The following is a 27,157-nucleotide window of genomic DNA, read 5'->3' as shown; positions in this document are numbered from 1 at the left end:
ATAGGGTGCATGCACTAGCCAGAAAGACAGAGACAGAAAGCGAGAAATCACCCTCCAGGGGGGATGGCCACACCACAATCCCTTCTCCATTCTCCTCTCGGAACCATGTGCACACACCCAGCATGAGTTTAAGCCACCGGGTCCGGGACTGAAACCGTGGTCGACTACATGGGAGCCCAGCGACATAACCATTACGCTAACTGCTGGTCCCTATTTCTACATTTTCTATAACAAGTGTCAGATGGAAAGAGAAAACACACCGGGTGCCTGCATCGAGACCCTGAGCTGGAGGGCCTTCCCCACTTACCAGCTGTGTGATCTCGGCAGGTTGTGGAATCTCTCTGTGCCTCACGTCCCCCACATGTAAAATGGGGACAATGACACGAACACCTGTTTCCTAGGGTTACTCCGAAGATGCCATGAGTCAACCCACGGGAAACACCCAGGGCGTGGCCCAGAATAAAAGCCCTGTGGGGGTCGGTTCTTACTTCCCTGGAAAACACCACAGACAGACTGGGGCATCTGATGCTGGAGCCGCCCATCCGGCAGGCCCGCGATGAGTATTTCTTGAATAAGTGGGGAACTGGGTTTTGAGGGGGAAAGCACCCTGCACCGTGGGTTCTCCAGTGGAGGTATTGAGCAGCACTGTCTCAGGTCCTGAACCCCGAGGTGGGGTTCGGAGGAATATTGCTCTACGTTGCAAGCCGGCCAGCTGCGGGGAAACCATAAAAACAGAACCCTGGCTGCTCGGCGCCTTGAAAGGAAGAGTGGCTTCCAGCAGTGACTTCATGGAAAGGACACAATTAGCCTTGGTCTGGGGTTTATCTATGCCAGCAGTGGAGACGCCCGCTGCCCTGAAGCCCTGCGCTTTGCCAGTCTGGACGGCAGAAGAGGTTTTCCAAACGGCTAATTAAAATGAAGCGGCGTCACCTATCATTCCTGATTGTGCAGCTTTGAAAAGACACGCAGGGCTCCGGTCGGAAACGTTCATTTACTTGTGAAGTCAGCTGGGAGACACACGCTGGGAGCGAGCACCAAGTGAATTACAGCAATTGGTCCCGTGACCCGAACGTTATTTGGTTTCATCAGATTTTTCATGGGCCTGGAGGTGTTGAACTGTGATAATTTTGGATAAGCACAGATTAACTACAGTTGTGTTTCTATAAGCTTTCTCCAGGGATAGACCTGGGACATTCCGGCCACAGTTCTCTGGAAACCGTCTCATTTGAAGCAGTTACCCGGTTTCTAGAAGCCATGCCCTCCAAGTGTTTTCCCCGAGAAAGTAGGCTACTCGTTCATTCATGAAATTTTCAAACAACAACATTTTTTTTTAACTTATTTATTTCTTCAGAGAGAGCGCGCACTCCTATAGGGTCCTGATGCAGCGCTCCATCCCAGCCTACAACAGCCCGGGATCAGGGGTGCGTGAGTGCCTGGCACACCTGGGAGGTCCCTGGATGAGAACCCAGGACCTTCCCATGTACGGTCAGCCTCAAAGAGCATTGTGTTTTAAAGTTAACCCTCTGACTCCTAAGAAATTTTTGAGTGTCAATTTTTATATTAAATAATATATCTATGCTAATGAATACAACAAACCTTTGAAGAATGTATACCAAACTTTTTCTTCCTTCCTTCCTTCCTTTCTTTCTTTCTTTCTTTCTTTCTTTCTTTCTTTCTTTCTTTCTTTCTTTCTTTCTTTCTTTCTTTCTTTTTTCTTTTTTTTTAGATATTTTTGCCATAGGGCGTGTGTGCTCACCAGAGACACAGAGGGAGACAGAGAGAAAGTGAGAAATCACCCCCCCCCCCCTCCAGGATGATGGCCATACCACAGTCCCTTCTCCTCTTGGGATTTTGGGCATGCACACAGACATGCCTGACATGATTTTCAAGCCACCAGGTCTGGGACTTGAACCGTGGCCACCCATGTGAGAGTCCAGAACCTTAACCACCATGCCACCTATTGGCCCCATGAATACTGAACTCTTAGTGGCAGTCTGGGGAGGCAAGGTCAGAGGTGTGTTTGAATGTTTTACTCCGGGCACATATTACTTCAGTAAGAAAGTAACAAAAGCTAAAAAAACATGGGTGAACATGAGCAGAGCTTAGTGATTTGAGGTGACGTGGAAGAGGCTGCAGGGTAAGGGCGGGCTATGCCTCCTGAGTCGGCCTCTCTTCCTAACTCTGGTGGAGACAGGCACCTCTTATCCTGATAAGCAGCCTCCCTCTGCCCCCTTCCTATTGAACGGTGAGCTTGATAATCAGTCTATCAAGGGGCATCTTTAACTCCCCAGTTCCCACCTTAAATCTTGGCCATTGTCATCCGACGAGACATCATCCACGTGGATCTGGTCGCAATCCTATGGAGAATTTGACAAGAAGAGAAAAAGAAACGTAACTGGTTAGCCTGATGTGGCCTGTGAGAGCTGTGGCTGGGATGGATGAGTACTGGTCTGGATGTCACAGTCTTGGGTTCTAGTCCTGGCTTTGCCTCTAAAGGTTGGATGTCCTTAGGTTCAGTTTGATCCCCTTTGACTCTCTGGTTTCCTAATAAATGAGCAGGTTGGCTATAAGGAGGGTGACCATGTAATTTATCATCCAACCAAGATAGTTTTGCAAGAAAAAGAGGCCTGCTATTAATACTACACCGAGGTCGGTGCAGACAGAGCTCCCACCGCTCCAAGCCCCAGGGTGCCAGGACATTTGGTCATCCCGGACAGATTGGAAGCCTAAGCCTTGCTCCAGGGTCTCCTCTGTTTGGAAGGCTTTTCTGCTCCTATCCACTCAGTGAACCCTGTGTTCTTCGAGCATTTGCTTCTGGAAGTTCCCCTGACATGGCACCATCCCAAGGGCTGCCATTCACTGAACTCCAGCGACACGCTTTCTACTTCCCATAGCCTCCCAGTTTTCCTTGGGGAAATCTCTCTCTGTGTGGGTTAAGGCCACAGGGTGGGGATGACAAAGGAGGGCACATGACCCTGACCTGACCAATCGGAGGGACCCAGGATTTCTCTGGCCCCAGTGGTTGCTTCAGGGAAGAGCATGTGATCTCAGGTGGGCCAATGAGAACCAGCTCTGAGACTTTGGGACTTTTGGGAAAGAAGCGCTCTCCTTTCAGAGGGGTCGAATGGTGGGCTTTAGGCTGGAGCTACTGAGGAAAACAGGTCTGAGAGGTGGAGAGGGATGAGGCCCCGATCCCACGATCTCTTGGATCTCATCATGACTGAAGCTGGGCCATCCGACGAGTAGGCTGAGTAATGGACCCTCAGAGATGTCTGTGTCCTAATCCTCGGAACCTGTATGTCACCTTAGATGGCGAAAGAGACTTTGTAGATGGGATTCAGTTCCAGATCTGTGTGGGGATATGATCCTTGATTATTGGATGGGCTTCAAATATAATCACAGTGGCCCTTTTGAGAGCAAAGGGAGGCTTGATTAGAGAGGAGACGGTAACTGGAGGGAAGTGCTTTGAAGAGGGAGGAAGGGGCCATGGGCCAGGACTTACAGGCAGCCACTGGGAGCCAAAGAGGCAAAGAGACAGATTCACCACTTGGCGCTTCTAGAAGAAACTTGTCCTGCTGAGACCTTTAGCCGTCTAACTGACATGGCTCCTGACTTCCTGAACTGCAGGAGAATGCTCTGGGGCTGGGTACAGACACTGAGCACATGGCAGTTTGTTAGAGCACGCTGACTTCCTCCTGAGCCTGTGGGGCCGGATTCCTGTCGCTTTGCCGCCAGGAGTCGTCCCCCATGAAACCTACGCACGACGCACCCAGTCCTGAGCGAGCTCCCTCCCTAAAGCGTGTTCAGATGATGTGCTGGTGAGGTGAAAGCTGCGAGCAGCCTCTGACCTTGGGGTCTTGGTCAGAGCTCAGGCTCCAGACCCCAACTGGGGTTGGAGTCCTGGATCCAGCCACTCCCCAGCTGTGTGACCCCCCGGGGTCCACCAGATAAATGGGGATCATCACCCAATCCCCTCCATGGGGCTGGGGTGGGACGCGAGATGCTGCATTTAAAGTGGCTGGTACGCGCCTGGCGCACAGTGAGTGCTGCTTAAGGGCTAGTTTTTATTACTGTGTTGTGATTTTGTAAAAGGTCCACGTCTTGGTGGCAGGGTAATTTCAGGAGGCAGAGACTTTCTTGGGAGAGGGAAGAGGCACATGGGGGTCTGACCTCATTTCTGAGAACAAAATCAGTTGTAACCCTTCTGGAGCCTGGATGGGAGGACAGAGATGAGAAGAAATGGCACCTTCAACATTTCTATCAGTGTTCTTTTACACAGGTTTGAATTTACTTATCTTTAAGAACAGGGGCCTTGCTGGGGCACATGGTGACAAACCCCTGACCTCATGCATTTTTAGAAAGACATAGAATCTTGTTGCCATGGCGATGTTTGGGGAGATGGCTTTGGGGAGTAGGGGTGGAGACCGTCACATTTGGGGCAGCCACGCATGCTGCAAATCAATCCTGACACATGCACTGCCTCCTTAAAGTGCATTTGAAGACTGAGGGGGTTGGGTCAGTCTGTGGTATGGGGGTTAAGGTGGCTGGATCCCACACAGGTGACTGTGCAGCTGGAGTGCTGGGTGCAGGTGCGTGCGTGCCCAAAGTCTGAAAAGGAGAAATAGAGGACAGTGGATGGCGGTGTGACCATTCCTCATGGGGGTGTTTTCTTACTTTCCAGTAAATCCCAAAATCTCAGCAGAATGGAGAAATGGTGGAGAAGGGATTGCGGTGTGACCACACCCCATTGAGGGATGCCTTTTCTCTCTCCCTCTCTGTCTCTCTCCGGTGAGCGCGTGAGCCCTATGGAAATTAAGACAAAACAAATGAAATCAAACTAAGGGCTAGAAGTGCCGGGTAGGCCCGTGCCCAGAGGCTGCTGAGCCGCACGGTGGCTGTGCTGCCCTCACAGCAGGGAATCCTGCAGGCCAGCTCTGCTCTGGAGGGATAGAGGCACTCAGCAATTTCTTTCTTTTTTTCAAAAAAAAAATTTATTTATTTTTATCATTTTCCTTTGCTAAAGGGCATGTGTGCTCATCAGAGAAAAAGAGAGGGGTGGGGGGGAGAGAAAGAGAGAGAGAGAGAGGGAGAGAGAAAGGGAGAAAGCAAGCCGCCAGGTCCGGAATTCGAACCACGGCTGACCATGGGGGAGTCCAGTGCCTTTACCACCATGCCGCCTGCTGGCCCCAGCAATTTCTCCAGGCTACTGGCCTGGAGGCACATTCACGTAGCCCACTCTGTGTCTAAAAAATTGGGGAGTGGGTAGGAGGTGGTGCAGGTGTGGGCCTGCATGGGGAAACCCTGGGGTTTTGGCCTGGGGCGTCCTTGTACATGCTGGGGACACCCATGTGTGCCTGTGACCCAGGCTGGCTAGGGCTGGGGTGGACCATAGCATGGGGCCCTGTTGGGGTTGCCCATCTCTGTCTTTCTCTCTGACAACGTGGTGTAGTGAGACCCACATGGTGGTGGCATTTTGGATCCCAGGTCGGATCAGCCCGAAGCTCAGGAGGGCCTCAGCAGGTCGGAGGACTGGCACTACCTGGGCGGTTCTCTCTTTCTCTCTTTCTCTCTCTCCTCTCTCGTTCTTACACTCTCTCTCCCTCCAGATTTTCAGGTACGCGTCAAAATTTCTAGTCTGCCGACAGTCCCTTCGAGCTGAGCTCAGCTGCTGCCTCTCACCTGGGCACCCCTGTGCAGTGACCTGCTTACCCCTGTAAGCATCTGAGTTTGAGACCTGTGGGCCATAGCCATCATACACCGAGGGAAGGTCGGGACTCCTATCTGAGCGAAAGTGAACTGTATTTAAAAAGCAATGCTGGCTTCTCGGACCAAGGGGCAGAGAAAAGCAAATGAAAAGCAGATTCCTCCATCCTTGGCTTTGCCCGAACCTGGAAGAGCAGGCCTCCCAGTCCTTCCTGGAGCTCCAAAGCCCCTCAGGGGGTCGCGCAGACTCAGGCCCCTGGGCAGGGCTCCATGCGCTTCCTTGATGTCAGGGGAAAGGTATTTGGGGAGGTTCTGTTTTTCTCATTTGCAAGGGGATTGTTGGGGGCGCTAAAGTGTGACAACAGTAGCGATCACATTTCGGACTTAATGAAAGACCATGACGCTCAGCTAGACGCTACCTCATACTCCACCAGCTGACCCAGATCGAGTTACCCCGGGGCTGGCAAGAAGGGAGGTGGACAACAAGAGGACGCGAGGACGGTGGAGTCCTGCACCCCTCACCTCTGCGAGCCCTCTCCCAGGTACGGGGATGGGCCTCTAAGATGGAGTGGAGACTTGTCCTCATGGACCCCAGGCTGGTCTGTTTCTCCAGGGTGAAAGTGTGGTTATCCTGGGGGTCCAAGTGGGACTAGCTGGCAAAGGCAGAGGAAGGGTCCCCATGGCCTGGGCACGGGAGGGGAAGTACTGCTGGGCCGCTGGCCTTGGTACCATCTCTGCCTTAACACATTTTCACTTTCTGATCCAGTGAACTCCTGCAAAGAGCCTTGAGCAAGGATGTTCATCAGCCCAAGGAGAAGCTTGGAAACGCCTCACGTTCCTCGTTTGGATCATAGTTAGATAAGTGGTATATCCATTCAGTGGGACCCGACCCCGGGGTTCAGAAGAAAGAGCTTGATTCATTTTTTTTAGAGGTTTTTGCTTACAGTACATGTGCTCGCCAGAGAGAGAGAGAGAGAGATACAGAGATAGTGAGAGGGAAAGTGAGAAATCACTCCTTCGGGTGGGGGGGGATGACCACACTGCAATCTCTTCTCCATTTCCTCCTGAGATTTGGGGTACATACACACATGCGCCCAGAGTGAATTTCAAGCCACCGGGTCTGAGACTCAAACCACGGTCGGCCATGTGGGAGTCCAGCAACATAACCGCTATGCCATCTGTTGGCTCCACGTGGTTGATTTTGATGGTGGCATGTGGAAATGTTTCTAAGACATCCTGTTGTGTGGAAAAGCCAGGCCACGGATGGATATGACCAATATGATATCATGTATATAGTTATCAAAACCATTAAAATATGAGGTATTTTACATGGATAGATATCTATAATACATAACTGGAAGAAGAAAGATCTAGAAGCACATACACCTGGTTGGAAGCAGCAGTTCCATGTGGAAGGCAGTGCAGTCAGGCCTGTGGTCTACAGAAGCTTTACATATATATATTCATATATATTGGAGAGGTTTTTGCTACAGGGTGCGTGCGCTTCTCAGAGACAGAGAAAGACGGAGAGAAAGAAAGTGAGAAATCACCCCCCAGGGGAGATGGCCACGCCACAATCCCTTCTCCTCCATTCTCCTCTTGGGATCCTGGGCATGCACGCACACGCGCCCAGCGTGAGTTCTAAGCCACCGGGTCCAGGACGCGAACTGCGGTCGACTACGTGGGAGTCCAGTGACATAGCCATTACGCTAACTGCTGGTTCCCTCCTCTCGGGATCTCGGGCACACATGCACATGTGCCCGGCATGAGTGTAAGCCACCAGCTCCGGTCCTCAAACTGTGGTCGACTACATGGGGGTTCAGCAACATAGCCATTACACCAACTGCTGGTCCCAGAAGCTTTACTTATATTGAAATGCTTTCATTTTTTCTTTAATTGCCAGAGGGCGCATACACTCACCAGAGGGAGACACGGAGAGAGAGGGAGAGAGAGAGGAAGAAAGCACCCCCAATGGGGTGTGGTCATGTTGCAATCCCTTCTCCTCTATTCATTCTTTCAGGATTTGGGGCATGCACGCACATGCACCCAGAATGTTTTTCAAGCTGCTGGGGTTTGAACTATAGTTGGACGTTTGGGGTCTGGTTCCCTTAAACACTAGGTTAGGAGCCCAGGGCCCTCACTATTTTTTTTAGTGGAAAATAAAATGATAATGTGTGCACGTATAGATTTTGAAAAAGTTTACTAAAAAATCTCTTACTGGGGAGGAGACAAGATCTAACATCGCAAAGAAGCCAACATTTATTAAGAGCATCCAGTGCACCAGGGACTGCTCAGCATTACACACACATCGAGAAGCAAGCCACCGTCATCCCACCTTACGGAGCAGAAAACAGGGCGAAGAGATGGGCGCGAGTATGCCTGCTATGGCTGGAACCACACACCCAAAAAACATCGACGTCCCAACCGCAGCCCCCGTGAGGGTGACCTCATCTGGAAATAGGGTCTCTGCAGATGACCACGCTGAGAGGAGGTCTTCAGGCGAGCCCGAATCCAGTGTGACTAGTGTCCTCATGAAAAGGGGCAATTCGGACACAGAGACAGACACACAGAAGAACGCCACGTGATAAGGACAGAGCTGAGGGGACACAGGTACAAGCTGAGGGACGTCTGAGACCCCCGGGAGCTGGGAGAGAAGCAGGGTCAAGACTCCGCTCAGTCTTGGAAGGAGCAGCCTGGATCCTGGGTTTCTAGTCTCAAGAGCTGTGAGACCATGAGTCTCTGTGGGGTACGGCAGCCCTGCCAAATGCCCATGGCATCCTAGGGAGGGGGAGGGGCTATTGAAGCAGCTGTCCATTAGAAGACGGTGCAATGCCCACAGTGGGTCAGATGGTGGGGGATCAAGACGGGCGAGGGCTGAGAGACTGCTCTGGCTCTGGCCCTCCAGGTACCTACTGTGTCACTGGGAAAGACACACGTAAACACGACATACCCAACAGCTGGTACCATGTCTGTGCACACTGGCCACTAGTCTTGGCTGGGCACTGTGTGTGTCTTGGGGTCACCTTAGTTCCTCACATTCTCTCACGTCCCTCTGCTGCTGCCCCCCCCCCCACATGTACCTGCCGTCTGACCCTGTCACCTCCACTGCTCCCACCATGGTCCAAGCCATTGTTGTCTCCCATCTGAATCAGAGGTTGGGGAACTCTGACCCATGGGTCAAACTGGGCATGTTGTCTGTTGTGTAAATAAAGTTTTATTGGAACACAACCACATTCATACATCTACATCCTGTCTACAATGTTGTCTGTTGTGTAAATAAAGTTTTATTGAAACACAACCATGTTCATACATCTACATCCTGTCTATGGCTGCTTTTGTGCTGCAATGGGAGGACCAAGGAGTCGAGACAGGGACAGTATGACCTGCAAAGCCTAGAATAGCTACTCTCTGGCCCTTTCCTGAAAACGTTTGCTGACCCCTGGGCTGGGGAGGGAGGGGCTCACTTCCTTGATCTCCCCTGATACCGGCCTTGCCTACTGCCTATCGGAGAGACCATGAGACCCCATGTCAGACCTGTCGCTCCCCTGCTCAAAACCCCACAGTGGGGACCAGTAGATGGCGTAATAGTTACGTTACTGAACTCCCACATAGTCAATAGTGGTTCAAATCCCAGATCTGGTGGCTTAAAACATGCTGGGCATGTGTGTGTGTATGAAAACCACTTGGAATGTATATGCTTTAATTGTTTTAATTTATCTGATATTATATCATCTTTGGTAGCTTTTAAGTGGTTTAGCTGCTCAAACAGCTTTCTTTGGAACCACTGTCAGTTCTTTTAAAAAGGATTATTGCATATGGGGTTAAGGGCGCTGGACTCCCACGTGGCTGATCACGGTTCGAGTCCCGGGCCTGGTGACTTGCTTTCTCACTTTCCTTCTCTCTCTCTCCCAAACTTTCTCTCACTCTCTCTCTCTCTCTGGTCAAATTAAAATAAATAAAGTTAAATAAAATAATTAAAAACAAACAAACAAAAAACCCACAGTGGCTCTCACCTCGTTTTGAGTAAAACCATAGCCCTCATGATTACCCCTGGCCCCGAGCGGTCCGCATGCCCTCACGCTCCCCTCCCTGACTTTTTCTCAGACCCCTCTCTTCACCCAGCAGCCTCCAGCTCTTCCTCCCACCACTGGCAGCTTCCTGCCACAGGGCCTTTGCATCTGTCATTTCTTCTGCCTATTTGTTTTGTTTTGTTTTGTTTTGTTTTGCCAGAGGGTATGTATGTTGACCCCCTGGCCCCGAGCGGTCCGCATGCCCTCACGCTCCCCTCCCTGACTTTTTCTCAGACCCCTCTCTTCACCCAGCAGCCTCCAGCTCTTCCTCCCACCACTGGCAGCTTCCTGCCACAGGGCCTTTGCATCTGTCATTTCTTCTGCCTATTTGTTTTGTTTTGTTTTGTTTTGTTTTGCCAGAGGGTATGTATGTTGACCCGAGAAGGGCCATGCCGCAATCCCTTCTCCTCATTTCTCCCTCCTTTTGCATTTTGGGCACGCATGCATGTGCACCCGGCGTGTTTCTCAAGCCTTTTGAGTCCAGACCTAAACTGGAGTTGGCCATGTGGGATCCAGCCGCCTTAACCGCCACACCACGGGCTGGCTTTCTGCTTCGAATGCCTTTCTGTCCTCTCTTCGTCAAAGCCTGTAAGGAACTCTAGTGTCACCTCTTTGTAAAAACTCTAAGACCTGGCCGAATCAGGCTGAATGACGTCTGGTCTTTTTTTCACTTTGTAGGGTCTACAGAACTAACGTGGGCCTAAAAAGCATTTTTTTCTTTTCATCCACTAAACTGGGAAACTCCGAAGTGTGTGTCCATTTTTAAAAACGGATTTCTGCAAGGCTGGAGAGTAGGGCAGCTATACACACAGACTCCTGGTTCGAGTTCTGCCTCTGCTACTAGCTCGAATGCCGCGGACAGGGTATTAGGTCTCTCCACGCTTCAGCTCCCACCTGTAACTGAGCTACCGGTCGGCAGCTGCGGTAGGGACTGTACAGGTTCAACGAATCGGTGTGAGTGAAGCTCTTCTCAATGTGCCTTGCCTGTAGAAACGTCACCTATGTTTGGCATAATTGTTGGCATTATGAGTTCTAGATCCTTCCTTTGGCCAGTGTAGAAGGTGAAATTCAGGCATTGCAGAGACCTTCTGAGAGTCACAGGGTACGGATCAAGGCATCTATAGGGATTACAAGAACATTCTGCTTTTCATTAGTGATGACCACAATTTGTCTATCTGTCATATGACTCAAGTCCTGCAGGGACCACAACCCCTTCTTCTCCATTATCCTCTTGGGATTCTGGGTACACACACACAGGCACCCAGCATAATTTTCAAGCCACTGGATCTGAGACTTGAACCATGTAGTCGGCCATATGGGATTCAGTAGCCTTAACTTCTGTGCCACCTGTGGGGTAAGTATCCTTTTTTTTAAAAAAAGAATTCTAAATGTTAAGGTCTTAATATATATTTTTTGAGACGTTTTTGCTATAGAGCACGTGCGTTCGCCAGAAAGACAGAGAGAGACAGAGAGACAGAAAGCGAGAAATCACCCCCCAGGGGGGAAGACCATGCCACAATCCCTTCTCTTCCACTCTCCTCTTGGGATCTTGGACACGCACGCATACATGCCTGGCGTGAGTTTAAGCTACCAGGTCTGGAACTCAAACCATGGTCGACTACATGGGAGTCCAGTGACACAGCCATCACACCAACTGCTGGTCCCAAGTTTTTAATTTTTTTAAGAGATATTTTTGCTATAGGGCATGTGCATTCACTGGAAAGACAGAGAGAGACAGAGAGACAGAAAGCAAGAAATCAACCCCCAGAGTTGATGGCCACACCACAATTCCTTCTCTGCCATTCTCTCGGGTTCCTGGGCAAGCACGTACATGCACCAATGTGAGTTTAAGCCATCAGGTCCGAGACTTGAACCATGGTCGATTATGTAAGAGTCCAGTGACATAACCATTACGCCATCTGCTGGTTCCTTTAAATTTTAAGTGTTAAAAGTTTGTTATTTATATCTTCCATGAGTAAGAGAGAAGGAGTCGGAGAAATAGCCCCCTCCAAGCAGGGCCTTGCCCCTGAGATCCACCCCAGCTTCCTCCAGCTCCTGACTGTGGGCCCACGTGCGCTTGATGTACTCAGAGAGGTCCCTGGAGGCGATCCCAGAACCGTCCACATAAGTCAGCCTTGCAGGCGCTGCCTTTACCGCTGTGTTGCGCTCCAGCCCGTGGTACTTAGTATTCTTGTTGCATGTTTCAGCAGTAACTCAGTGACAAATACTCATCAAGACTGGTTCTGATTAACCCAGGGACACCTGGGGCTCCCAAAGGCGTCTGATGTGGTCTGACCTCGTTGCTTTGTCCTTGGCTGCCTGGAGACTTGAATGCAGGATGGAAATTGCTGACAAATTTGCCTCAGAAAAATGATCGTCTTCAGGCCCCGTGCACTCCCGGCCACCGCTACTCCTTCGGGGTCGGTGTGTTTCTTACGTCAATTGCTTAATGTGCCTCTAGACTAGCCAGGGAGGAGTGCACTCGCTGGGAGGGGAGCCTCGGCCATCTCTCTTGTGCTGTCTAAATACTTAACTTCTCTCAAGAGCACAAGAGAGGCCATGGCCCGAGTTGCATTAATGGCCAGTCAAGGAGGATGCCGCGGAGCACCGCTCGAGCTAACGCAGTGACGTTATTCTCCTTGGTAGCTCCTGCAGACCCATAAATCAGAATTCCCTCAGCCTGCATGGCAGGCAGGCAGGCAGGCGGCCGTGGCCTGGTCCTTCCCAGTGCTCTGGCAGCATCCCGCAATGCCCCACCGATGGCCTGGCCACTCCTGAATGGGCCCAGGGACACCTTCTGCCGAAGAGCTTTAGGTTCAGCTCATTTCCCACGAAGGAGTCTTCCCTTTCATGCACTCTGCTGATCCAGGTTCCCTTTCTGATCAACAGTGGAGCTTAAAGTCTGTGCTTGGTGAAGGATAAACACCCAGAGTAGAAGTCAGCTTGGCCTGGGAGCAAATCTGCATGCGACCCCACTAGCCGTGTGGCCCTGGGGCAGCGACCTCTGGGGCCTCAGTCTCCTCATCTGTAGGATGGCTGTGAGGATTCAGTGAGATAATTCATGGGTGAAGCCTGGTGTGGGGTCAGGGCTCAGTACACATAAGCTGCCAGACAAGAGAGCCTCTGGGTGCCTCAGTGTCCCCCTCTCCGAAACGGGGATACATCGCAGCGTGTGTCTCGTGTGGCTGCTGTAAGGGTTACCTGCGCGAGTGCAGGCCAGCCCAGCACACAGTCCGGGGGTGTCATCAACGCTGTGACGGTGTTCCCTCTTCCTACTGGCACCTCCACTCGGCTCCACAGCATCGTTGTCCCTTGTCACATGGACCACATCCCCTTTCTAGAATGTGTTCGGGTCCCTCGTGTATTGCTTTGATCCCCTGTGGGTGGGTGGTCCCCTCCGTGGGAGCAGGTGCTATGGCCTCTCTGTGTGCGTGGTGGCTGTTCTGCAGACAGTGTGAGCCCTTGGAGGAGTGTGTGGAGCTGTCCTTACGGTCACCCTGGCCTTTCTCGTCCTTTCGCTGTCAGAACTTGCTCGTGCTCCACCCGGACTCCCTGCCATGCTGACCCTCCCTGCCTCGTTTCCCGTGAGCCCACTGTCTGCAGCCAACAGGCACCCTCTGGGGCTCTTTCCCAAGCCGGATGGAAGTTGAGTGGCTTGCCTGACTTTGGGCTGTTCATTTAGCCACTTAGTGCGTCAGTTTCCCCATCTGTAAAATGGGTTTTACAGACTAAATTCCCCCCACCCCCATTGAAGTCCTAACCCCTAGTGTGACTATACTTGGAGATGGGGGTCTCTCACTTTTTTCTTTTTACATTTTTTTTTTTTGAGTGAGTTTTGCAATGGGCACATGTGCTTACTGGAGAGAGACAGAAAGTGAGAAATCACTCCTCAGGGAGGGTGGTCACGCTGCAATCCCTTCTCCTCCATTCTCCTCTCAGGATTTTGGGCATGCACGCACACACACCTAGTGTGAGTTTCAGTCTGCCGGATCAGGGACATGAACCATGGTTGACCATGTGGGGAGCCCAACGACGTAACCACTATGCCACCTGCTGGCTCCTATTCTTTTTTGTTTTGTTTTCTTGATTATTTTTTTTAAAAAAGAATTATTTAATTTTATTTATTTTACTATTTTTAAGTTTGATGAGAGAGAGAGAAAGCAAGCTGCCAGGTCTGGGAACTCGAACTGGGATAGGTGGGAGTCCAGCACCTTAACCACCACACCACCTGTTGCCCCCCCTCCCCCTTTTTTTCCTTTTTAAGTAGACAGAAAGAAGTATTTTTGGTGGAGTTTCTCCCCAATCCCCCTACTGTCGTGCTGCGCCTGGTCTGTTTTTTTAGGTTGGTCTAGGATCGGAACCTGGGTCTCCTATGGGGCCAGCCTTACACAGTGGCACCCAGCCACTTACACCATCATAGCTGGGCCTGGAGATGGGGTCTTTAAGGAAGTGATTAAGGTTAAGTGAAGTCATAAGGGGGGAGCCCTGGGCCACCAAGATCAGTGTCTTTCTAAGAAGAGACACCCAGGAGCACGCCCACTTCCCCACGTGAACTCACCGAGGAAAGGCTGTGTGAAGATGCGGGGAGAAGGAGTGGTCTACAAGCCAGGAAGAGGGCTCTTGTCTGAAACCTTGATCACAAACTTCCAGCCTCTGGACAGTCTGAAAGTGAACTCCCAGGGGCAGCAGGTGGCGTGGTGGTTGAGGCGCTGGACTTCCCACATGGCTGACTGCAGTTCGAGTCCCGGACCTGGTGGCTTCCTTTCTCACTTTCCCTCTCTCTCTCTGTCTGTCTCTGGTGAACTCATGTGAAAAAAAAAATTAATAATGATAAACAAAGTAAAATAAATAATTTTTTAAAAAAGAAAAGAAAATGAACTTTGGTTGTTTAAGCCTCCCTGTCTGTGTGGTGTTTTGTCTGGGAGCCCGAGCAGGCTAACAAAGTGAGAATTACACGACTGAATCCGCGTGACCTCAGAACAGAGCCTGGTACAGCCCAGAACTCAGGAAACGCCGGCTTTCCTGGGGTCACTGCCATCTCCACAGCTAAGGACGCGGCCGGGATCTCTGGGGTCTCCGGTAAGAAACACGGTTTACCCACGCGGGAATTTCTATTACTGAAACATAATGATGACGACGAAGCAAACGTGTAAACAGTGCTCACTGCCACTACTTACGACACACTCTATAATGCTCTATTGTACTCCTTACCTCTATTATTTAAGAACTCATTCTGGTCTTGACCTTTTAAATGGTCCCGGTCTACCATTTGCAAAATGCTCCCACAGGGCCAACTGCGGTTCCTGTCCCTTTCTCACACGGTGGGAAAGGGGGAAGGGAGGTGGAACGGCGCCTGTGGAGGCCCGCTGTGCAGCCCTGGACCAGACATCGGCAATGCCTTCTCTCATGTCGTGCCCACAACTACCAACTTCCCCACTTCACAGAAGTGGAGGCTCAGACAAGGTAACTACCCCCCTCAGGGTCCTAGAGCTGTGAAGGATCAGGGTCGGGATGTGAACTTGGGTCCCTCTGATCCCAGATAGCATTATGTACTCTTTCTACAATGTGAGAATCATCAGGGGGCTGGCCCCCATTTGCCCACATGGGGGTACTATCTTTCATTTACTTCTTTATTTTATTTATTTATTTATTTATTTTTTTGGAGAGGTTTTTTTTTTTTTTGCTATAGGGCACGTGCGCTCACCAGACAGACAGAGAGAGACAGAGAGAGACAGAGAGACAGAAAGCAAGAAATCACCCCCCGGGGGGATGGCCACTCTGCAATCCCTTCTCCTCCATTCACCTCTTGGGCTCTTGGGCACGCACACACATGCGCCCGGCGTGAGTTTTAAGCCACTGGGTCCGGGACATGAACTGCGGTCGACTACGTGGGAGTCGAGCGACATAGGCATTACGCTAACTGCTGGTCCCCCATTTACTTCTCACTAAACTTTTTTTTGTTTTGTTTTGTTTTTGAGAGGTTTTTGCTATAGGGCTTGTGCGCTCACCAGAAAGTCAGAGAGAGACAGAGAGACAGAAAGCAAGAAATCACCCCCACAGGGGGAATGGCCATGCCGCAATCCCTTCTCTTCCATTCTCCTCTTGGGATCTTGGACATGCATGCACACGCGCCCGGTGTGAGTTTAAGCCACCGGGTCTGGGACTCAAACCACAGTTGACTACATGGGAGTCCAGTGACATAACCATTATGCTAACTGCTGGTTCCTCTTACTAAACTTTAAATTGACTCTCTTTTATTATTTATTATTATATTTTAAATTGTCAATGGGAGTGTGTACTCACCAGAGACAGAGAGAAGAGAAAGCCCCCCTCCCCTCATGGGGCCTGGTCATGCTGCAATCCCTTCTCCCTCCATTTCTCTGTCCTGTTGGGATTCAGGGCACATGGACACACATACCCTGCCCCGGCAGTTCTTTAAGTTGCTGGAGCCAGGATTTGAACTGTGTGTTTAGCATGTGGGTTCCAGCTCCCGTAACCATTAGGCCATGGGGCTGGCCCAAACTTACTCTTTTCCAAACATTTAAGACCTTAGCTTCCTCTGAAGCATGGTTACCTAGGAAACCAGTGGTCTGAAGGAGAAAGGCGAGGAGACAAAGATGGCGCTGACTCGGACTGCACAGGGAGCACAGCGGGCAGAGAAGCAGGCAGGGCCGGGCCCAGAGGCAGGCCAGGGGATGCCGTAGGAGCTCAGGCAGGGCAGGATGGCGCCAGGCACCACTGACATCAGCTGCTGCTGTGTCCTCACCTCCCCCTGCCAGGCTCCTTCGTTCTACCTGGGGCCAAACAGCTCCCCTCCCTCTCACTACTGCCCCCACCGTGTCCTGGACATCTTCCCCAGGACAGCACTGTCACCTCCTTCCCATGTACCTCCCAGCTTCCAGAGGGCACCTTGACATGGCACCTGCCCATTAAGGTGACCAAGAGGAAGGTCCCCTCTCGGCTCCTGCTGCCTCTCGCCTGCAAATGTGTGTCCTTTAAAAATATAACAAGCAGAGCGTGAGAACCGGCTGGAGGAGAGGCCCTAACCAGTGCTCATCAACATGACTGCTACTTTAACTCAGAGGGAGGGGGACATTACGATCCTCGGGGCCATGAAGTTCACGGATGCAGAATTGCCAGAGAGCCAACAGTGAGCACCTGCAATGGGCCCTCCTCTTTCTACATTAGGCTCAATATCCACTTAGAACGCCTTTGCTTACAACTTCCCGTCTGTTACCTCCTCCTACGTGGCCAAATGAAGCTCTTGGTTCCTGGAATTTAGAAACCCTTCTAATCACACCACCTATAATGTTCCAGCTATGCAACATGCATCTAGGAGTTCAATTGACTTTTAATGAAAGTTGTAGTATCTTGACACATTGATAATTTGCTTAAGACTTGCATTCTTTAGGAGTGTGGACCTCCCAGGAGCCAGCAGATAGCATGGCAGTTACATCGCTGGACTCCCACATGGCTGGTTGCGATTTGAGTCCCAGACACTGTGGCTTGAAAATCACACTGGGTGTGTGTGCGTGCATGCCCAAGATCCCGGGAGGAGAATGTAGGAGAAGGGATTGTGGCATAGCCATCCCCACCTCGAGAGGTGATTTCTCACTTGCTCTCTCACTGTCTCTGTCTTTCTCTCTCTAGTGAGCATGTATGCCCTAAGGCAAAATCAAAACCAAAACCAAAAAGAAAACTCTTACAAAAAAAAAAAGAGAAAAGAGTATGGACCTAAGGGTCTTGCAAACTCAGGTTTGAATCTTGGACTTAAGAATTATAGCAACTTGGAGCCAGCAGTTGGCGTAATGGCTATGTCGCTGGACTCCCATGTAGTTGACCATGGTTCGAGTCCCAGACCCAGAGGCTTAAACTCATGCCGGGTGCGTGTGAGTGCATACCCAAGATCCGAAAATCACACTGGGTGTGTGTGCGTGCATGCCCAAGATCCCGGGAGGAGAATGTAGGAGAAGGGATTGTGGCATAGCCATCCCCACCTCGAGAGGTGATTTCTCACTTGCTCTCTCACTGTCTCTGTCTTTCTCTCTCTAGTGAGCATGTATGCCCTAAGGCAAAATCAAAACCAAAACCAAAAAGAAAACTCTTACAAAAAAAAAAAGAGAAAAGAGTATGGACCTAAGGGTCTTGCAAACTCAGGTTTGAATCTTGGACTTAAGAATTATAGCAACTTGGAGCCAGCAGTTGGCGTAATGGCTATGTCGCTGGACTCCCATGTAGTTGACCATGGTTCGAGTCCCAGACCCAGAGGCTTAAACTCATGCCGGGTGCGTGTGAGTGCATACCCAAGATCCTGAGAGGAGAACAGAGGAGAAGTGATTGCGGCATGGCCATCCCTCCTGGGGGGTGATTTCTTGCTTTATGTCTTTCTGTCTCTCTCTGTCTTTCTGGTGAGTGCATGCGCTCTATAGTGAAAACCTCTCCAAATAATAAAAAAAGACTTGTAGTGACTGTGAACTAGGCACATCTACCAGTCTCTCTAAGCTTTAGTTTCCTCACCTGTAAAATGGGGAAACAGAGAATCTATTGTACAGGGTTGTGATTGTGCATACACAACGTTTAGCACAGTTCCTGACATCTAGTGGGCATCTGATAAATGGTAACTCCAAAACTGTTATGTCATATAGAAATAATGATAATAACAAGTAAGTCCTGTCCTGGGGGAGGCTCTGACATGGCTGTGGTGGCTCGGCTCTGTGCTCATGGCTGTGGCTCGCCTCTCTTTACTGTTACAACCTGGAAGTAAGGTGCTTTTCTTTCATCCATTCAACAGAGGGTAAAACTGAGGCCCAGATCATGCAGCAAGGAAGTGGAGCTGAACTCAAGGGTAGCCCACGCTGGTTAGAAGGCTCTAGTCCTGAATGCAGAGCACATGCCCCAAACACTCTGAGGTATGGCAGCTGGACACCCACCTCGTCCTGTCCCGGACCAGCCCTTCTGCCTGGGCGCCTGGGATCCACTGACCTAGCGCAGTCACCTGCTCCCATCCAGTCCCTGTGATCTGTTCTCCACCGGGCAGCCAGAGGGAGCCTCTGAGCCACGAGTCACATTATGTCACTCGAAAACCCCCAATGGCTTTTTGTCACCCTTAGCTATACCCAAAGCCTTCAGGTGACCCAAAGGCCTCACCCCCATTGCCTACGACAACCTCCCCTCTGCTCCAGTGCACGGCCTCTTCCCTGGACCTAGAGCTGGCTGACTGCGCCCACGCCCCGGGGTCTTCCCATGCTGTTCTCTCTGCCTGGAACAGTTTCCCTGGACACTCGTGTGGCCTCTTCCTTCACCTCCTTTCAGTCTTTGCTCCAGTGTCAGAGCCGCCTAACCTGGTTATACCACGTGAAGTTACACCCTGGGAAGGCCTGGCCTCTCTTCGGAGTCTCTATCTGACATGAGTGTTCCATTGGGTTGTTGGCTCTGCCTCGCTCCGTGGAAGGTCAGTGGCTTGAGGACGCTGGTCTAGCTGTGTTTTGTTTGCTGAGGAATCCCAGCGTTAGACTGGGGCCCCGGCTAGGTGTGCTCCCCATTCAGGGCTCAGAGAAGAAAGGGAGTGGGCTTCACCCCCAGCCCCCTATGGCTCCCTGGGGGCTAAAGAGGCCACTCTCTAAACTTGGACAGGAGCTGCCATGCACCCGCAAACAATGTGTTTTCACTTTGAGGTTTAGTCTCGTTGTGTAGTAACATGGTTTCAATTCTGCTAAGGTGCCTTGGGGGCTCCTGGCATTGGGGACATTTTTGAAAAAATAAAATAAAAAAGTTAAGAGAATAAAAACAAACCGGCTTCCCTGAGTAGCTCCAGCTGGTGATTAAGACGTTTAAGAGGTGCAACTTCGACTTGGAGGGCTAGAGCGCACAGCAGAGCGGGGAGACTCTGAAGACATCGACTTGAAACACACACACGTTGCAAACACTCGGCTCTGAGTCGCGGGTTCACTCAGATCCACAAAGCCCCCACGCGCGCGGCTGTGCTGGTGTCACATCGGCGCTTCGCACATCTGCCTGCCGGCTTGGCAACCAAATGCGTATGCCCAAGATAGAGTGGACTTCCGGTACGCACACCCAAGGCCCTCTCCTTGTCAGTAAGTGGCCCGCCCTGGGTCCTGGCCGCTTCTCTCGCCCCAGCCCCACATCTGATCTATCAGCGCGACCGCTCGGCTCTACCTCCCTGCTGAAGGCCCGCTCTCTCACCACCAGGTCCAAACCATCGTCCCCTGCTTGGACAACTGCGGGAGCCTCTTCACTGGTCTCCCTGCCTCCGCCTTTCCTCGCCTATTGCCCACTGTCTACACAGCAGCAGCCAGGGTGGCCTTCGGAACACGCGAACCAGATCGTGAGGCTTTTCCCGCTTAGTGTCCCCTCTCCTCACGGCTATCCACACCCTTAGAAGAAACTCATTTCTAGAACCCGTCAGGCCCCCAGCTCCCTCTCCAAACTCCCTGGGCTGCCCGGTGCCTTCATGCCTGCAGGCCTGCTCTGACCGCGGGTACTCAGACTGGTTCCTGCCCCAGGGCCTCTGCGTGTGCTGTCCTGGCCCCCTCCCCAGATCTCCGCTTTGCTCCTCACCGTCACTGAACCCCAGTGTTGCTTCACGAGTCCTTGCCTGACACCCCCACAGAACGCTGCTCCCAGCCTCCTCCATCCTCCCACTTGACCTCATGTCTGGTAGTTTTATTGTCAGGGCCCAGGGACTGTGGGTGATCCACACAGGGTGGCCCTTGTTCTCACAAAATTGGATTTTTTTAAAAAAAGAATCATTCATTTAATCTTATTTATCACTATTCTTCAATTTTACGAGAGAGAGAGAGAGAAAGAGAGAGAGAGAGAGAGAGGCGGGGAGAGAGAGAGAGCAAGCTGCCAGGTCTGGGACCCGAACCACAGCCAGCCACATGGGAGTCCAGTGCCCCAGCCACCATGCCACCTGATGGCCTCTATGAAATTGACATTCTATCAGGGAGACAGGAATAAGCTAAACCCAGCTTTTCGACCACAAACGTCCATGACTTGATTCGCTAAAGCGAGCCGGGCTTTGACATCTGTAATGTGCGAGCCCTTGCTACCATATAGGCTCCGTAAGTACCTGCTGATTCCAGCTGCCATGGGGATGCTTTGTTTTTAACTCACACGCTCTTTCTCTTTCGCTCTCTCACCCACCCCTCTTCTCTTTCCTTCTGGTCCTGAGAGGTCTTTGCCAAGGGAACCTGCACACCGCCCTTTGCTGCAGAGACACTGGGGCTCGATGCCCGCCTTCTCCACTTCCCCAAAGCCCTCTCTCCTCCTCCAGAAGTGTCCAGCCATGCCTCTCTGCAAAACACACGTCAGGCAGAGAACCCGATTCCATTGTATAAAGGGAAGACTGAGGTCCAGGGTCCTGTGTGAACTGGACGGGACATAAGATGAACTAGGTCAACAAGAACTCCCCCTCTGGAACTCCAGGCCTGCAGACTCAAAAGAAAACGCTGTCTCCTTCCTGATGAGAACTGTTAGTAATGCCCCAGGCGAGCCAGGACAGGTTGGGAATCTATATCCTTTCTGTTTCTACTTCACTGTTTAGTCCCTGGGATTCTTTAGATTCTCACAAGGAAATCCAGAATAGTTTTTCACATATAGTTTTCTTTTAGGGTGTCTTTCATTTCAATCTGTTGAGCCAATAATGTGAATATAATTTGCAAAGCCAGAAGTTCTCCACACTAATCCTTGCATCACTTTTCAAAAGCCCTTTTTTTCTCTTGGAGAAAGTTTTCATCAAAGGGAAGTAACTCATTGTATTTCCCTCTTTGCTTTGGCTACCAGGAAGCTCACAGGTTAACTCTGAACTTGACTGCAATAGTTAGCTCAAGTCTGGATTTTGTGGGGGCATAATTCCTTACCCTGATCCTTTGCGCAGCTTTTTATCCAAGGTGTTTTCATTGACAGTTCTATTTTAAATATGTTTCCCATTTGAAATCCTCCCTAAATCTTTCTAACATAGGCTGGATATAAACAAATGAATTACATTTATTTCCAAAGTTGTTCACCCTCTCCCTTGCAACTTGCTTAGGGGCTCAGAAGCAGATACTTTAAATTAGCATATTCCCTGTGCTCGCTCTCACTCTCTCTTTGTAAAACATGCTTTCAGGGGAATGTAAATTGTTTTTAAAAGCTTCCATCCTGGCCCACTGCTAATTATTACTGACCCAGGAGGATCTGCACTAATTTGCCTTAATAAACTTATTAAATAGCAAATTTCAGGAGGAAGAAACTACATGGCCTTTATTGGATTAGTGAACCAGCCGGTGGACATCAGCACTGGGGCAACGGAGAGCCAGGGAGGTAATCCGGCCCCGTGTGTTTCCAATAAACCGTCGCTGGCCACTTCTGTGCCTTCTAGGGGCTTGCTAGCAAAAGTTTCAAGCCTATTTTAAAAAAAGAAAAGAAAAGAAAAGAAAGGAAAGAAGGAAGGAAGGAAGGAAGGGAGGGAGGGAGGGAGGAAAGGCACACCTCTGTCTCTCACCCCCACCCCTCCAGACCAGACGCAGGTGATTAAACATGGCCAATAGTCAACAAAGCCAGTGGCTGCCAACCTCCAGGTCGTTGAAGAACAGATGTGTGTCCGCGAGGTTGAAGATCATCTCCTCCATCATCAGGCCGATGCGCACGGACGTCGTGGTGTCCTGTCAGGAAGAAAGGGGACTGTCACACGCCCTGCAGCTCTGCAGTCTCGGCCTCCCCCCTCCCTCCCGCCTCCGGAAGGCGGTCGGGGCCTTCCTCTTCTGCACAGCTCCCCCGTGGCCTGAGACGTGTCTGTACACAGGCGCAGGGCAAGCACCTCGCACAGCTTGAGATCACATGCCTAGCCTTTCGCGGTTGATACGTACCCTCTTTGGTTCTGAAATGTCCCTGAAAATGCCCCTGGGGTTGCAACTGTGTTCAGCGTCACGAGGACACTTGTTAGAATAAAGGCTGTCACAGGTGCCAGCAGGTGGCATAGTGGTTAAGGTGCTAGACTCCCACCTGGTTCAAGTTCCAGAACCGGTGGCTTAAAATTGATGCCAGGTGCATGTGCGTGTGTGCCCAAAAGTCCAAAAAGAGAATGGAGGAGAAGAGATTGTGGTGTGGCCATCCCACCAGGGGGCGATTTCTTGCTTTCTGTTTCTGTCTCTGTCTCTTTCCAGTGAGTGCATGCACCCTGTAGCAAAAATTTCTCTTTCTTTCTTGCTTTCTTGAAAAAAAAAAAAAAAAAAGGCTGTCATAAAAGGAGGGTCTCTTGGAAAACATATATCTTCAGGAACTCCCTTCCACAATCTTCATTTCCAGGGAGGCCTAGAAGACTCCGGGGAGAGCCAGCAGGCAGTTTCTCTCTTTCCAGCTATCTCTCTGTGGCTGCTCCCCTACCCTTCTTTTAGAGAGCTTAAAAATCTCTGTTGTCTGACAATAGAGGGTTACTTTTTTTTTTTTAAAAAGAATTATTTAATTTTATTTATTCATTCATTTTATTTATTTAGAGTTTTTCTGCTATAGGGCACGTGCGCTTATCAGAAAGACAGAGAGAGACAGAGAGACAGAAAGCGAGAGATCATCTCCCGGGGGGATGGCCATGCTGCAATCCCTTCTCCTCTTGGGATCTTAGGCACGCACGCACATGTGCCCGGCGTGAGTTTAAGCCACTGGGTCCAAGACTCGAACCACGGTTGACTACATGGTAGTTCAGTGACATAGCCATTGTGCTAACTGCTGGTCCCTATTCACTCATTTATTTTTAATTTGACAGAGAGACACACAGAGAGGAAGAGAGAAGTGAGAAAGCAAGCCACCAGGTCCAGGACTCAAACCATGGTCTGCCATGTGGGAGTGTTCAGCACCTTTACCACCGCATCACCTGCTGGTCCCAAGGGTTACTTTTAAAACAAAACCCACGCATAGAAATCCACTGTGGTACCAGGGAAAACTCTGCAGCCATTATAAAAATGGAGTTATGCTAGAGCTACTGATATGAAACTGTCAACAAGAAATACAGTATAATGGGACCAGCAGTTGGCGTAATGGCTATGTTGCTGGACTCACATGTAGTTGACTATGGTTCGAGTCCCAGACCCAGTGGCTTAAATTCACGCCGGGCATGTGTGCGTGCGTGCCTAAGATCCCAAGAGGAGAAGGGATTGTGGTACGTGATTTTTTTGCTGTCTTTCTGTCTGTCTTTCTGGCAAATGCATGTACTCTATAGGGAAAACCTCTCAAAAAAAAAAAAAAAAAAAAAGAAATTCAGTATTTATGGACCAGCAGGTGGCACTGTGGTTAAAATGCTCCCACATGGTTGACAGCAGTTCGAGTCCTGGACCTGGCATCCTGAACATCACACCGGATGCGTGTGCCTGTGCCCAAAATCCTGAGAGAAAAATGAAGGAGAAGGGACTGCGGCATGGCGATCTTCCCTGGGGGATAATTCTCACTTTCACTCTCGCTCTGTCTCTATCTTTCTCCAATGAGCACATATACCCTATAGCAAAAACTAAAAAACCAAACCAAAACAAAACTGTATTTAAAAAAGAAGTTTCTTTCTTTCCTTCACGGGAGAGAGATGGATGGGAGGGGTTCCCACGCCATGACCCATGCCCAGCCTCAACTAGCCTGGACCAGGGGTGCATGGGCATGTGCCTGGTGTGCACAGGGAGACCCCAGGATGCAAGCCCAGGCCCTGCCCGGGTGGGACCAGCTTCGTGTGGCTTTATGTCTCCACTGTGCCAGAGCTGCTGGCCCAAGAGACACTGTGAAGTGACACAAGCACGCTGTGTCAGTCTAATGTGAGAAGCACAACTGTGCACAGAAGAGTCCCTCCTTTCCCTCCCTGCGGCCCCCCTCCCTATGGACAGCGAGGTGGACAGCATTGCCATTCACCCTGGTTTCCTTGGAGTATGATACACACAGAGCGTGGTGACCCACAGCCTCCAGGCCCAATCTGATCTGCTGCTTGTTTCTGTATGGCTCATGAGTTAAGGATTTTACACCTTTTTTGGAGAGATTTTTACTACAGGGTGCGCGAGCTTGCTGGAAAGACAGAGAGACAGAGAGACAAAAAGCGAGAAATAACCCCCCAGATAGGATGGCCATGCCACAATCCCTTCTCCTCCATTCTTCTCTCAGGATTTTGGGCATGTATGCACACATGCCCGGTGTGAGTTTAAAGCCACTGGGTGGATCTGTGGTTGACTCTATGTGAGAGTCCAGCGAGGTAACTATTATGCCATCTGCTGGTCTCAGTTTTTACAGTTTTTAGCAATGTATTTTTGCACTACAAAACCAAATGTGAGTAGCAGTGACACAGACCACAAAGCCTAAAATTCTTACTATCTGGCTCGCTGCAGGAAAGTCTGTGGCCTCTGACATACTCTTGCTGTTGACTCAGCTGTAACCATGTGAGTTGCTTTGGTCCATCATATGTGGGCAGAGTTATGTTTCACTTCTGATCAGAAGCTTTGAGAACCAGTGCATGGTTCCCTAGGCTCTCCTCTCACTTGACAAGACTGTAAATGTTTTGGATAAAAGCTACTTTTTAGCTGGGATTACAGAATAAAGATAACATAGATCAGATCTGTAGCTGACTACAATGAACATGTACTATAAATGAGAGAGGTAGACTGAGAAGTAAATGAAATGTGGGGGGTGTTTGTTACTGCCGCATACGCTCACCTATCCTAACTGATACACATGAGAAATGAGTAGCATAAATGTTCTTTACCCTGGCTACACACTGTAATGCTCTGGGGAGTGTTTAAAAATTCTGGTGCCTAGGCTGCTCCCCAGACCAATAAAAACAGAATTGCTGAGAGTGGGGTCCAGGCACCAGGAAGTTTACAGTTCCCCAGGGGATTCTAGTGTACAGCTAAGGTTAAGAACCACTGGTCTAAAGGATACACAGCACACTGGCAGTAATATTCCCAGCTAATAGCCATTAAGTGCTTTCTCTGTGCCACTTTACGAGTATTAATTTATTTAATCCCCACAAAGCTCTATGAGGCAAGCACTGTTTTATGAACTGTGGCACACAGTTTTTTCCCATTTTATGAACTGAGGCACACAGAGGTTAGGTAATTTGGCCACACAGTGAGCAAGCGCTGAGATTTGAACCCAGGTAACCTGGTTCCAGGGTAACAGTGCTGCCAAGGGGGGCCTGAGGGGGGCTGGGTTGGGTGTGGGAAGAGGGGGGCCTTGCACCTCCACTTCGTGTGCTTTCTCTGCTTGAATTTTTCACCGGGAGCTGTATTACTTCTATGATGAAAACGAGTCATTAAGGACATCAAGCTTTTTGACCCTTACAAAAGAAAAGGGAAGAAAAGAAAACCACGCAGCCGATGATGTCAGCCTCGCACACAGCACTGTGAAGTCAGGCCCAGGAACACAGCCATTAGGCCGAACACCTCGTTAGGGCGCTGAGCGCCACAGCTTAGCACCCCCAGGGCTGGCTGCAAGTCAGCGGTGCAGGGCACGCAGTGAAAGATGGAGAGCCAATGAGGAAAACCAACCCTTCCGGGCTTAGGCGCGAGTCGGTGTGGGACCTGGGGAAAGGTTGGGGGTGTTTCCACGCATGACTCAGACCCCAACCATTTCACCTCCGCGTCACGGCTCATTCTCCGGCGGCTGTGCACTGGCCCGCTGACGGCCACCCTCAACATGCTGGACACGACTCAGGAGGAGGTGCCTGAGGCTCTGACTGCTGAAAGGGTTCATTCAGAAAAATGTCACCTCCCAGGCCAGCACGCACACGAGGAAAAGAGCTTTATAGGACACGGCTTCTCTGTGGAGAGTATTTGTGAACACCGTACAGCGATCAAACTGTAGCCATGACTGATCGACGTGGAGGGGGGGGGGGCGGCTGAAGAGGAAGTCTGCACACGCGTGATGGCACGAGAGTGACGAAAGGGAGCTAAGTTCCTAACTTGTACTTGGGGAGGCCAGGGGCCGCGCCTACAGTAAAAGAAGCAAAAATCAATACTAACACTAACACGTTACTTAGAGATTCGGAGGTAAACGCTGCAGCAAGAGTTGAGGGTCATTGCATCTGGACAGAAAGAAGGGTGGTTATGGGGGACTGCTGCTTCTCACAGAACTTTCCTTTGTGGAGTGAACTGAACTTTAAATGAAATATAAAAATGTGTAAAACCCGCCTACAGTAAAAGAAGCAAAAATCAATACTAACACTAACACGTTACTTAGAGATTCGGAGGTAAACGCTGCAGCAAGAGTTGAGGGTCATTGCATCTGGACAGAAAGAAGGGTGGTTATGGGGGACTGCTGCTTCTCACAGAACTTTCCTTTGTGGAGTGAACTGAACTTTAAATGAAATATAAAAATGTGTAAAACCTACACACACACACACACACACAGATATATGTATA

At 50.4% G+C, this 27,157-nt stretch overlaps 1 protein-coding gene across 1 annotated transcript in view; it reads right to left on the bottom strand.

Annotated features, from left to right (window-relative positions):
- The window catches only part of EYA2 (EYA transcriptional coactivator and phosphatase 2), a 160,993-nt gene that overhangs the window by 18,197 nt on the left and 115,639 nt on the right, over positions 1–27,157 (bottom strand). Inside the window, exons 9-10 of the mRNA XM_006158553.3 lie at positions 22,349–22,438; positions 2,299–2,357 (exon numbers count right to left, since the gene is read on the bottom strand). Of these exons, the coding sequence (XP_006158615.1) occupies positions 2,299–2,357; positions 22,349–22,438 (149 nt within the window). The remainder of the gene's footprint in view (positions 1–2,298; positions 2,358–22,348; positions 22,439–27,157) is intronic.

Source organism: Tupaia chinensis, unplaced genomic scaffold, assembly GCF_000334495.1.
Source record: "Tupaia chinensis unplaced genomic scaffold, TupChi_1.0 Scaffold000602_1, whole genome shotgun sequence".
NCBI classification, from domain to species: Eukaryota; Metazoa; Chordata; class Mammalia; order Scandentia; family Tupaiidae; genus Tupaia; species Tupaia belangeri.
This window is presented reverse-complemented; position numbering and strand designations above follow the sequence as displayed.